This window comes from Anser brachyrhynchus, assembly GCF_964034855.1.
Source record: "Anser brachyrhynchus genome assembly, chromosome: 14".
Classification (NCBI taxonomy): Eukaryota; Metazoa; Chordata; class Aves; order Anseriformes; family Anatidae; genus Anser; species Anser brachyrhynchus.
Window position 1 is genome coordinate 1,848,721 of NC_137709.1, and position 13,636 is coordinate 1,862,356.

At 41.9% G+C, this 13,636-nt stretch overlaps 2 protein-coding genes across 2 annotated transcripts in view; both read left to right on the forward strand.

Annotated features, from left to right (window-relative positions):
* Positions 1-13,636, forward strand: part of IRF1 (interferon regulatory factor 1) — a 36,416-nt gene that overhangs the window by 2,728 nt on the left and 20,052 nt on the right. The window lies entirely within an intron of this gene.
* On the forward strand, positions 2,884-13,080 carry LOC308177853 (uncharacterized protein). The gene is made up of 4 exons (XM_080555678.1): positions 2,884-4,509; positions 4,824-4,856; positions 5,879-6,025; positions 6,567-13,080. Exons 1-4 carry the CDS (start codon positions 4,396-4,398, stop codon positions 6,678-6,680), a joined length of 408 nt encoding a protein of 135 aa, XP_080411804.1. The 5' UTR covers positions 2,884-4,395; the 3' UTR covers positions 6,681-13,080.

Sequence of the window (13,636 nt, forward strand, 5' to 3'; positions counted from 1 at the left end):
CCTAATTTTTTCAACTAACCTTTCTTTTCAATAATGAAATGGTCAATCTCTCACAGTTTTGTGTCACCAAATAATGTTGTTAATAACGATCACATGCACAAAGTGCATAAAAAAGTAATCTAATAAGGTATCATGTAGATAACACAATGTATCAAGAGCTGTATATCATCAGATCTAGAAGATGTGGTCTGTAGACTCCAGCTGTTGCACAGCTAGTGCCATCAGGTACTGGTTTAATCAGAGGTTACTCAACCACGAACACTTTGTGTCTGCAAAGGGTTTGGAAAGGAGTACCAGAGTTTGCAGGCAAATCTGGGGACTGTAGAAAGGTTCAAGGCAATTGTGGGTGGGTAAAAGGCTCTCTCTTGGTGCTCAAGTTCATTTCTTTCTAGGGCCCACAGACTTCCTCTGCCCCCAGTACCCATCTTCTCCCACATCCATTGCAAGGAGCAACTCCTACTCTTTTCTCGATAGCCCCTATTCATCTCCCAGTTAGGAAAAGGTCCAAACAGAACTCAGAAAGCCAGAGGACTACCACTTTTTCCCTTATCTGGGACTTTCTTTCTTTCTTTCTCCAGGACTGACTACAGGGAAGGGCTGCCAACTGCGGCCAGTGCCCACTACTGTGGACACCCTCAGCTCTCTCTTGCAGCCCCAGGCAGGCTGGAGCCGTTGCTTACCTGTAAGTAAACCAGGTGAGCTGCGTGGCTTGGGAAGTTAATCGGCTACATTTTCAGATGACTCTGAATTTGACTGATAACTTTACCAGCATATTTTAGTGCTTGCTGTGCTTCCCGTATGAAGGAAAACAAAGTGGAAAGGGAAAACAAAGAGGAAAACCCTCTATTTGTGTGTTGTGTCTTGTCCCTGTAACTGTCTTCATTATGATTCAGTTGTTCAGGAGTACAATGCCATTAATCTCTATTATTGCTGCTTTCTCCATGACAACAAATTTGTGTTGCTGTTGGATGATGCACAGACCATATCCTTGACTGCAACCAGTTAAGCCTCTGGAATAGTTTACAAAATTTGTTGATAAGGAGACAGAGTTATTACTTGTAACAGATCTCTGTTTCACGTGCAGTATTCACCAATATGAAACCTGTTATCCTAAACAGTGTTCTAAGCAACTGTGCGATGGTTTTGTGAGAATGATTTTTTTGCTTGTGACCTACATCCTTCGACAGACAGAACAACTACCAGTCTTTCAAAATATATAAATCTGTGAATGTGAAGGTGTGAACACGCAAGCCTGAAGAGCAGAAGGGACAACCTGAGTCACTGTTTCCAGTCTCCTGCAGTGCTTATTATCATGTCATCCCTTCTAGAAATGTCACCTTCTTTTATAAAACTAGTTGGAACCTCAGGTAGAAGACTGACTAGTTATTACATACTTATACATTGCCAAGGTACATGTCTGGTATCTGGAGTATTCCCCACGTGTTTGTTTTAACATCGTCCCGTGTCTGAGCTACCTTCTTCCTGCTGTTATCTCCTGAACTGTTTATAGAGTGCACATATTCTCAGCCTTCGTTTTCCTGGATAATCAAGCCATGCTTCTCCACTGCCCTCTTCCTTGAGTTCTGTTCACCTGAGCGATGGCATTATTAATGACAATGGTATAGAGGCTAAATCCTGAAGACACTCATTACTTAACTACGCCAGCCCCATAGCTTTCCTTTTCAACATGGCTTACCATTGCTCAGTAAACTCTTCATCTGCCTTAACTTTCACATCTTCAGATTAACGAGCTCTTTATCATTTGGCAGAGTATTTTACTAAAATGCAGATATCTGTGATCCACCACAATTTCTTCTCACACAATAAACTCTTATCAAACACATATCTGATCACTTTGGCATGATCCATCTATGACATCCAATGTCATCTTTTGTCTTATTGTAACATTTACCTGTATGGAATTAATGTGTTTCTTTCGAAACTTGTTCTAGAGGCCAACACGTTAGAAGAGCCAGCTTTCACTAGTCTAAATTACGTTTTATGTGCAATTTAAACCACCGCTTTATAGAGAAGTAGATTTTATCATGCCCTGATTTTAAAACTGAGTTCAGATTCAAGTCAGGCCTGGAGGAATGCCACAGCCACGCAACTCTGCCAGCAGGTCTCACTCTCCCCAAGAGCTGCTAAGACCATTTTGGTCCCTAAGGTCCTTTTGTCTTCCTTTTCATTTCTTTGCAGTCAACCCCATCATTTAGATGCAGCTCTTCACTCACTGCACTGCACTGCCCTTCTCACAGTACTTTATAACTATTTTTCCTTCTACTGCCCATCCTTCATTGACATTTTTTTTTAACCACTATGATATCTTCATTTAACTGATCTTTTTTCTTCCCATGTACTCTCAGTTGTGGTTTCACTGTGCCCCACAGGATATGTACAGGCACAAATTCTGACAATACATTTGCAGTCAGCTGGAAAATGGAACTTCACATACTGACTGATCTTATTTGCTTCTGCTGCAGCTGGCTGAATGGCATCTTACTGGGAGACACTTATCCTATGTTGCCTTCATACATTTTTTCCACTCTACTCCCACATACCTCCTGTAATGTCACTACTCTTTCTTTATTCAAATTCTCCCACAAGACTCATTGATGCCATGATACAAAGAACTGCCATGGTTCTATCCATGGATGATGGACATACGTCTACTGTTACTAAAAAACTGCATCTTGTCCTTCTCCCAGGTCATAATTAGGTGCTATATCACCATGGGCTGTGATCAAGTTGGGGCAAACTTTTTCAGTATTTCAAAACCAGCTAGGACACCGTTGCTGATACTGTAATTCAGATGCTGATGATAGACAATAAAGACTAGATTTTGGCCAATATAGATAGGATGAAAAAATCACTACCCTAATTTTTGTTAAATCTAACAAGAGATTTACTCTATTAGCACATGATATAATAGACATGCTAATTTCTATGCTAATATTTTAACAAAACTTTGACTATTTGTGAAATATAACAAATGCTTACTTTATATCCACACTGTGGGAAAGGGAGACCTTTCAGAAGATCTGTTTTACTTCTGCCTAGTTTATTGTAGATCCTTTTTATGCCACTTCCTCTATGGAAGAATGGCCATACTAGGTTAACACCCTGCCTCTTAGAGCAGTCAGATGCTGATTTCTACAGAGGAATGTAAGCATCTGTTGTGTTACTCACATGCTCTTCCAGGATCCAAACATTTTCAGCTGGGGTGTATTGCGTTCCTTTGGATGTGCTCTTAAAATAGGATGCTCTGTTAGTCTAGCATTAAAAGCTTTTTCAAGAGATTTTTCAGCTAGGGTCAAAAGATTCTTTTGAGAGTTTTTTTTTTTTAAACCACTAATTATACTTTTATTGTTGAATTTTGGCATGAGAATATGTATTTTAATGTCAAAAATTATTTATAAAGTTTTAACTATTTTAGTAATGTTGTCAACAAGAAACAGATCTGTTCATAAAATTAGGTATCAATAAATAGAGACCTTGTGCACATCAAAGAATTTTTTATGACTTTCAGGCAGATAGCTATGGAAAACAAATGACTCTTCTCACATTGTTCAGTGATTTGATTTTACTGGAAAATTGTAACCTTTTTATGAGTGACTCCTACCATCTCACAAACGCTTGCCAGCCATCTGAAAGTGGCCATTTGTTCACACTTCAGTATTTCTCAGTACATAGAGTTTTTCCACTACCATTGAAGAACTCTGAATTCAAGTAAGGTTTTTACTTGATGCCAGGACTACTAATTTCTACACTAATTTCTACCGTGCTTTTACTATTTGGCTGTTGCTAGTTACACCCATACTTTTCCCAGTTATGTATTATATACTAAACTTCACAGAACAGCAAGTGTGATGGAGGAAGGCTATAGACGTCAAAATTGTTGAGTGCTGTTAGGGTCTGTATATGTCTAAGAATTTGTTATTATTTTACTAAGCCTAAAACTGCAGTTTACATTAGAAAATCCTATTGAACAAAGGATGTCATATTATTGAGTGGAATGTAAGAACTACTTAGGTTTCCAGATCTCCATGTCTGATTATATGATGCAAAAATAAGAAAAGAACCACATAAATGTATGTGTTACACAAGGAATACTCCCATTTCCTGTGATGAGTTTTTGATATCGTGTAAGAAAATGGCAACTCTTATCTACAAAGGTATTTTCCCCTTACTTGATGTCAGAGGGAAGGAAACCCCCAACCTGTCCCCACTGAGGCATCCCACAGTGCCTACAATAATTTGCACGGTGTTCTTGTGCCTTTTCCTATACAAGAAAATTTTCCCTTTGATTTAATATTCAAGGTGTACTTGAGTATATATAGGCAGCATGTGGTGTTAAAAAGTCATAAATCAAACGTAGCTCTCCTGAAAGGAAAAATGCTGTTTCTCTCTTTCTTATTCTTGAGTTGCTCCTTCTCTGTCTCTACGGGCAGTGCAATAGCAGAATTTCAAGAAAACTTCAAGGCTTTAGTGAATCTTACAAACGAGGAGGTGGGTCATTATCTTTTCCTCTTTTTTTCTTTTTTTACAGTTCTTTTGATGGAAGTGTCAAATCGAGAATGGGCTAGCTGCATCTCTAGTTTGTTTCTCCCGTGTTTTGTTTGTTAAACTTAAAATGTTGAAGGCACTGAGTGTCAGCCTCTCCTCTGAAGCTGGTGCTGCAATTGTTTCCCCAAAGGAAGTTCAGAAATAGAAAACCTGATGAAGACGATATGTAGGTAGAGATGCTTAACAATGTGGCAGTTACTTAGAAATACCTTCTAACACCTTCTCAATCTCTCTCTCTCTCTCTTTTTTAATTTTAGCTCTACCTTCCAGTACCTGGACAGAGATTTCAGGTAAGACTTTTAAAGGTTCTTTATTACTGCTGTTGTACTGCTTTCTAGCAGATCTTGAAAGTAAGACCACTAACAAAGATTCAATCTCACAAAAATGGAATATGCATGCTAATTGTGTTTTCATAAGCAACTCAGTGACATTCCTTGTATACAAGAAGTTATGCAAGTGAATAACAAATTTTGAGACCAGGAACTTTGAGACTTATAGTTCTACTGAAGTCAATTTCATGAGCTCTCAAGATGAACTTAATACTGAGGCTGTTCTCAACACTACTACGTGTCTAGACCCCCGAGTGGTACCTCATGTAGAGCAGAAGGCAGTGAACACAATTAGTACTAGAAATGCTAAAATGTTCTTACCTCTTGGCAAACAGATGAGCTATCATAAAGCATAACAGAGTTTGTCTCCGAAGGAAGCAATCTGCAGACACGACAAGTTACCTCGCGTAGATAGCCCTGTTGATCAGTGGTTTTCAGCCTGCGGTCTGCAGATTTCTCTGTGAACTACGAAAGCTTCATGAAAAGAACAGGCGGTCTGTTGCTGGGAGGCCTTATATTTAGAGAAAAATTAAGAGTTTGCAATTTTAAAAAAGGTGAAGGGCAGCATTTTAATAGACAGATGAGTGCAATGCTTCTGTCCTGTACAGAGTTGGTAGCTCTGAAAGGCAATTAGGCAATTAGCAGATCTTATCTCCCGGGGCTCATCACTATGATTTTGATAAAACCCCAACCCCAACAGATTCTATTCCTGTTTACAACTATTGTTCCTGTGTTGATTTATATTTCGTTTATGATGATTTTTTTTGATGTTATGTGCTTGTTTGTTTCCTCCTCCAGATTTTTTACCAACAAATCACAGAAAATACAGAAAAACACTTCTTTCCCTAATTATATGGAAATTGAGTAGGAAATAGATTATTTATATTTCTGCTGTTCATGCAGTTAGTTATTGAATTTAACCATGTAAAATATAAGTAATTTGGCAGAATATAATTTTGCTGTTTGATTTATTTTTTTTTTAGTGCAACTGTGTTCGCTTTCACCTGGAAGAAACCATGAAACAGCTGAATAAAACAGACTTCTTGAAGAGTGACCAAATGAAAACACGCGTTTTTCTGATGAAGGAAAACACAGACCACATCATAGCAACTTTCCATAAAACACATACAGTAAGTTTCTCATATATTATTTATAGTGGCTAAGTAGGTAAAAGTTTGAATTTACTGTGAGTGGACGGATTATTTGTTTTCAAAACATATAAAATTAAACAACTCTGAGCATCCCGGTCCACTAAAGTCAGTAGCAAAATTTTGACACTCTCTCTGTAACACTCTTAATTTTGCACTGTTGATCATTATGGCTGCCTTCAGCAATGGTTTTGTAAAAAATACTTACATAAGCATACTTACATTCACGGAGTCTGGATGCAATGTATAGTTTTCTAAAAGATGCATACCCCTTAAACAAAACCTAGTCTTGTCACCACGTAGAAGATAAATAAGAAAAGGCCCTATGCCACATCTCAGTGAGCAAAGTCAGGAGGAAATACTCCTGATTTTCACAAGTCTTCTGTCCATTCATTCATGAAGGCATGTCTTTCCTTCTTGATTAAATATTGCCTTGAACAACAATGGATAATCTGCAGCAATATGCACCTTTTATTCTCCTCCACATTAACCTTACTATCACTATTACTTGTTATTATTACAGGCACCTAAGGAAAGTCCTTTATGTCGAGTGAAAGAAAAACCTCTGCAGAGTGCCCTAGAGCGCTACAAAAAGTTTTTTGAATGGCTGCATGAGAAGTGCCAGAAAACGGGCTGATGGAAGCTAGCAACCCAGCTAGTTGAACATGTGTTTTATACAACACTATAGCTAGTTCTGACAGAATGCTCTAAGGCTGCCACAGAGCGCCCCAAAGAGACAATACAACACGAGCATGAATGTTTTACATATGTATTATCAGATATTCATAACTGTATTTCTTACTGCAGCTATTAATGTATTTATTTAATTTATAGAGAACTTTTAATTTGTATGGAGTCAAAATGTTCAAAGTCATAATGAATAAAAGAACTTAAAGTTATTAATTCTATTGTGTTTTTGTGGGCTATAAAAATTAGAATATATGTTAACGCTTGAATGAAACAATGCGAGTTACTTTTCCTAAATAAAGACATTGTATTAATCTAGAATTTGAAGGAAATGGTACGTTTGCTGATGTATAGAAGCGTACATCGGTTTCCAAATGAAATGTGAAGAGTCTCTGCATGTTTGAGAAATCACCCATCTGGCTTTTGAGGCATGACGTAGTGCGAGTAACTGCCCAGTCTAGTCATTAGGTATGTTTTAAGCCAAAGGTACTTGGCATATGTATGTCTTTGGGAAGCAGTAAGCCTCATCAATGAAGTAAAACATGAATACATAATTGAACGAAATAAAATTCCAGGAATCAGAAGATAGCTATTTTGTGAAGATCACAACAGATACTTAATAAGCGACAAGTAAAGCATCGAAAGGGTGGCTGAGAGCTGAGGATGAATTTGCAAGTCCTGAGAGCACAGCAAAGAGATTCCCATCTTGGGCTGAGAGAAGCCAGGACAAAACCAGACACTGTTATTACTAGAGCGAAGGTGGCTAACACATCGGATTGGGAAATTATAAACCTTAGCTAGAATAAATAAATACAAAAATTAAGAGGAAATGCTGACAACACTGACCAACCCCACAAGTCAAGAGTTTGTTGCGTTAGTTACTGTGACAGACATAGCAACAGCAGGAGACAGTGGAACATTTAATTTTGAAAGAGCCTGTCACCTGAAGGTATCTCAGCATCTCACCTCAGCAGTGCTTCGGTGACTGAGCCCAGGAGCCCTGACTCAGCTCCGGAGGAGATGACGGTGCATCCTTAGAGATGCTACAGCTGGGAAACCTCATCCATAGAGAAGACATTAAGCACTCGAACGACAGCTTTCATGTGTAACTATAATGATGCAAGACTGCTACAAATAAGGCAAGGCTGGACAGCTTGCTTTTTTTTTTTTTTCCTTCTCTTATTTCATGGTTTGTTTCAATTTTCTGCATAAAACTGAAAAATATGAGGGAAGTCAGAATTTTACCACAACATTTGCAGAAACTATACAATCCTATTAAAAAATAAAGCCTTTCAACCGAACATGACTTTACTGCGTGGCTTTAACATTGTTATTGGTTACACTAAAACCTTACCTTTCCTTCCAAGGTCTCTCAAAACGTGAAAAACATAGGGTGCAATGTGACATACTGCTGGGAGGGGATGACATTGCTCACTGATGCCAGACAAACTCACGAGGCAAGCACCGACATACTACTGACTACTTAAAAGCACTGGACCTAACTAAGGCAACTTTACAGCAGAAAAGATCTGTAACTGCAGCATATTTTCATGCAACTGTGTGTAAGCTCAGCTCATACATAAAAGAGTATACTTTCACTATTCTTTTGCAGTCAGAGGGAAATATTTTCATTTTGCTCTTCTGGAAACATTTTACTTTCTGCATTAGCACAGATTAACAGAAAGTTTGGAGCGCCTGCAGTCCTCGTTTTATGCCCTCTGCTCTTCAGTAATTACTGGTGTCAGGATAAGAAGACAATTCAGAGTCCTTCAGAGCATTTTAAAATACCACCTGGTTGAGTGGAAGAAAGGGATTGTCAGTGTTCAGAGGGACTTGATTGCCAATGCAGGGCATCATCCATTTGCAGCCTGGCCAACCTGTTGAAAAGTCAATTTGGAAGAGAAAGGAAAGATGCTGTTTCAAACCAGCCTCACCAAGACACATGAATGAGATTTTTTGGGAGGGAAAAACTGTAAGTGTAAGGGCAGGGAAAGTGACGAAGCTGACTGCGCAACATTTAAAATTCACATTCAACATATACAGTCCTGTTCACTACTGTGAATGAAGAGGAGAAGCCTGAGCACTCAGAAAAGACACATGACAAGAGAAGCCTTAAGGCTGTCATTTTCAAGGTGTATAGGCAAAAAATCAAACTCAGCCAGAGCCTGGGCTCGGGGAGGTGTATTGCTGAAGGATGAGGACACCCAGCCTTACTCCTCCTGCAGAGCGTGGTTTACGGTGTGGGAACTGAAACCCTGGTGTCAACGATAAAAATCAGAAAACAAAGAAACAAGACAACAATAGACAAACACGGAGTTATTTAAGGCGAATGAACTATAATCACAGATTTTTGGGCTCCTACTGATTTCATTTTCTCTCAGGTCGTGCCTTTACTCCAACATGGGGCACAGAGAGAGCAGCAAATGGCATCAGCTTTGCCTGAGACCTTCTCTTCCAGAAACAAACAAAAACAGCTGCTGATGTCTTTGACATTACCAATTGGACTGGCAAAACCAGGATCCCTTTGCGTGGAAAAAGGGAAAGCCTTGGTTAGTCCATGCGTTTCTAATCCTTTACTCTTTTGTGATGTATTCAGCAAAACCTGAAACACAAGGCTTAAGCTCTCTCTGCAAGAAGCAGATAAGGCATCATTCCCATGTACCCCGGCCCCATCCCACCTCTGCCCAGTGTGTGCCGATCTGCCCCGCAGAGTTAAAACCATTCTCCCCTGAACCACTGCTCAGCTGCTGCCCATGGTGCTTCCAGAAAGCAGTCACCCCCACAGAACACTACAGAACTGTAAACAACATTCCTCCTTTCTTCCTAAGAAAAAGATTTACATGTTTTTTTTTTAGGTCAAGCTTTTTACAAAATTTCTCAACTTTCCTGGCTTGACGCTGGCTTCTGCGCAAGCTGCAGGTCTGCGGCGGGGGCAGAGGGGCTCCCAGGAAGGTCCGCCGTGAGCAGCGCTGCTGCGAGATGCTGGAAATGCTTCACATACAGAGAAAATGATCGATGTAACATTTACTAACGATGTGCAGTGATGAAATAAAGTTTCCATATGTGAAGTTACACGAGTCGAAAGCTGCCCATTTATTAAGACGGATTTAAAACGAAGATAAGGTCTCCCAAGCCCTACGATCTCCTCATACATCTAGCCTGCCCATTCAGATGACGGAGGGAAAAGACCCAACACGGCCTCTCACAAATGTCACCCTAGGATGTCCTTTACCCGCACCCATCGGTCCCATTTATCACCGAAACACCCACACATTCCTCCTGGTGGTGCCTGGGGGCTGCCCCCACGGGCACGCTGCTGCCCACACCCCTGGGGCACGGGGGACAGAGGAGCCACCGCAGTGGCCCCAGGGACCCCCAAGCATCACCTCTACTGTGCTCCAGCACTGTCACCGTCACCCGCCCCTGGCCAGATGGCACTGAGCAGCCGTCACCATCTTCAGTGGAAAGACCATCGAGGAGAGGAGCTGGAGCCTGCTCCGGGCTTTCAGAAGTTTCAATTTTCTTGAGCCTGGCATGCTGGCAAGGCACAAGCTGCTGCACCATATCCATGCTGCATTACTTAATCGCAGCAGCACAGAAAGCTTATCTGGGCATCGTAACTTTGTGCTTATCTAGATGAATGAGCAAAACCAGATACTGCAGATGCAGCTTCCAGCTAACGATGCCTCCAAAAAAAATCCGGGGGTGACAGTGGCACGTCAGTTCACATGTCTCACTTCAGGGCCACCTCTCTTGGTGCCGCAGCGTGTTGAGCTGCCCTCGATTAGATTATTTATTCACTTCCATATTCCTGATCATTCTAAATTCAGATGGAGTAACTTTGGGTCAACCCAACAGTTTAAATTTGCATTCAGTGCCTTTTTCTCCAGCCTTCAAAAATTCTTCAGAAATATTTTGTCTATTCTTACTACCAATTCTGTTTGTGTCTGTGGTGCCTTCACTCTGCCCATGCTCACAGATCAGATAGATTCCAGAGCTGTGGAGACCAAGGTTTACAGCATGGAGAAGGTCAAGATCTGTTGCTTTCCTCGCCCTTTTTGTTCTTAGAGTGTCCTTCATCTTCTTAACCATGCATTCACATGTAAAAAGCCCTCAGAACAATGATGAAGCTGAGACTGGAAGCAATGACTACAGTTTGTGTGGGGACACTGAGCCAGTTTAGGGAAAATAAATGACACAGGGAGAGTTTGGAGTTATTTCAAGAAGAAGCAGGGGTAAAAGAGGGAAACTGCATCACAAAGTCTTACAGTTTTGGAGTATGCGACAAAATGATGCAATGGTCACGAAAATGTGAAGAATAAACCATGCAATGACAAGCTCATGATATTGGTATTTGTAATAAATAAACAAAATGTAATTCTTGGGAACCAGGAATTAACGTCCTAATTAAAAAGAAAAGAAAAAAAGAAAGCCCACTAAATTTGCCAAGGGAAAAAAGAAATTGCACAGTTCATATAAAGTTCTGGGACAGGGCTGCAATTCCACAGAAGTGATCAAAAACCCAAAACTCAAAAGGGAGGAAAAAAGGCTTAAGACAGAAAATCTGTTAGCAGGCAAGTTGGCCAGGAGCAAAACGGAGCCAGCTGTGCTGTGTGTGATGAGGAGAGGACCTCAGCAGGAGGGAAGGTGGTGGCTCCCTCCGGGGATGGGACCGGCTGTGGCACGGGCTGAGCAAAACCTGGGAGAGGCAAAGATGAAAAAAGAGAAATCTCACAGCAGGCTGGAGGTCCTGCAGCCCTTCAAAACCACAGTGCCCATGCAGGCCTCCAGGGACCGCGTCAGTAGCCAGCATGGGTGGCAGGTACAGCCCCGGTGCCCGTGGAAGGGGGCTCTGCCCCAAAACAACACAACACCAGTGGCTGGGGTCAGCAGGCAGGGACCTGGGGGTCCGCCCGGTCTAGCCCCTGCTCCAGCAGGGCCGCATTGCTGCGGGTTTGCGGGAGGTAAGTTGGAACAGACCGTAAAACACTTCTTGCTGTTGCCAGAAGCACAGTGGGTCAAAAAAGGGCTTCATAAGTTCATTTCCACCATTCACAAGTTCAGCTGACAGAGCCTTTCCGCGGGGCTCCGGCGATGCCTTCGGCTCCCGCTGATGCCACCGAGACGCTGTTCCGCAAGGCCTCAGTCCCTGCAGCTGCGTGGTGAGAAGGCACTGCAGATAAACTGGCAGCGTAAAGACACAATCTAGCGATAGGGATGACAAACCAAGTAGGCGAAACTGGCAGCGACCAGCTAGCAGGTTACTCTCAGCTGCACCACACAACCACCGCTGGCTCCCCCAGTTCGAGGCGCCGAGACACCGAGGTGCTCGCTCGGCTGCTGCGGCCTCAGGGCCCCGCTGCCAGCCCTGAGCTGGTCAGCACCGCCGGCCAGGCACCGGCACGCAGAAAGCGGGTGGTGATGTTAAGCAGACTGAAACATAACGGGGCCCTGAGGTTTGCCACCACTTCCTCTGAGCAGTCAGAGCGCGGCAGGGACAGGAGCGTGCGGCTGCACGGCCCTCGGCGCTGCCCAAGGTCGGAGCCCCGCAGAAGAGAACCAGTAAGGGTTTCTCCCCGGGGGAACGGGGCTCCCTGGCCTTGCCAGGTGGCCCCAGCAATCTCAGGCAAAGAACCGTGACCTTTCCAAGTGAACAAACACTCAGGTGTGACCCCTACAACCTGCTCCCAGGCACGGTGGCGCTGCCCTGCTGGTGCCTCGCCACCTGCCCGCCCTGCACGTGCTCCGGGCAGCGGCACGGCCACGAGTAAACTAATCGAGAGGAATACCTGCATTTCGGTACCATCTCATCTGAGTGATTGCACAAACGCAGCTGGTTTTCTTTCCAGACATTAGTCCACCGATTCTCTGCGGTTGCTTTTTCTCTGACAGTGCAGTCTCACGTCGCCTATCAGCGAGCTGCGCCGTTATCTGCGGAGCCGGCCCCGATCTCTGGGGAAGTGCGGTGGGGCCGGCAGCTGCCTGGTCATGCTTCGGGTCATTCTGCGAGTTGCTGACTGAAAACAAATAAGAGGCCACATCCTTGCATCTTTACTACCTACTTCTGTGGAAATGCTGATTGGGTAAGGAGTATGCCCAAAGATTAATCACAAAATTTACTGGAACCTTTCCCTTCCAGAAAGTCTCAACATACGGCCTTTTTTTTATATCAGTTTCAAAAATCAACCCAAAGTATTTATTTCCCTGCAGAGAGACCATAAAATGGTAGAGGACCAGTCCAGAAGCACTTACAGGTTCTCTGAGCACATCAGGGTGATGAGGACTCATCTGTATCTTATTTTTCTGGCTGCAGGCATCTATGCTGCTCCCCACATGAGCAATATAGCCGAGTTACTGACACTTCTACAACAAATGAAGAATTCAATGACAGGGGACATTCTGGTAAGTTCAATTTATACTTTTTTAATCTACAGTTTGATATATCGATGTACTGAATCATCTTATTCTCTGAATACTTAGGTTGCATTGAAAGTTGAATTTTATTTTCATTGGTGTTAATGATGATGATATTTGAAAGGTTTAATCAATAAATGTATTATTTTTCAGAATCTGAGAATTGAAACTCCAGCTTCTCTAGATGTAAGTAAACTTTTTTTTAAGATAAAATTAATTTTTTTCATAACTTTAGTCATTGGAAATTAAGATAGTTTTTAAAATTATCTTCTAAAATACTCCACTTGTATATAAGTACAAATGAAGCTATTATAATGTTATTAAATATTGTTAAAAGGTTATTAAAAATAATCAAGTGAGTCAAAGAAAAATATGTTGTGATATAAAAGTAGCCAAGGACAGTAATACAGCAGCTATTCTTGTTCTAGGTTTTTGTAATACTTCTGCAGAACCCACACACACTGATTTTCTGAATCAACTTTTTAAATGATG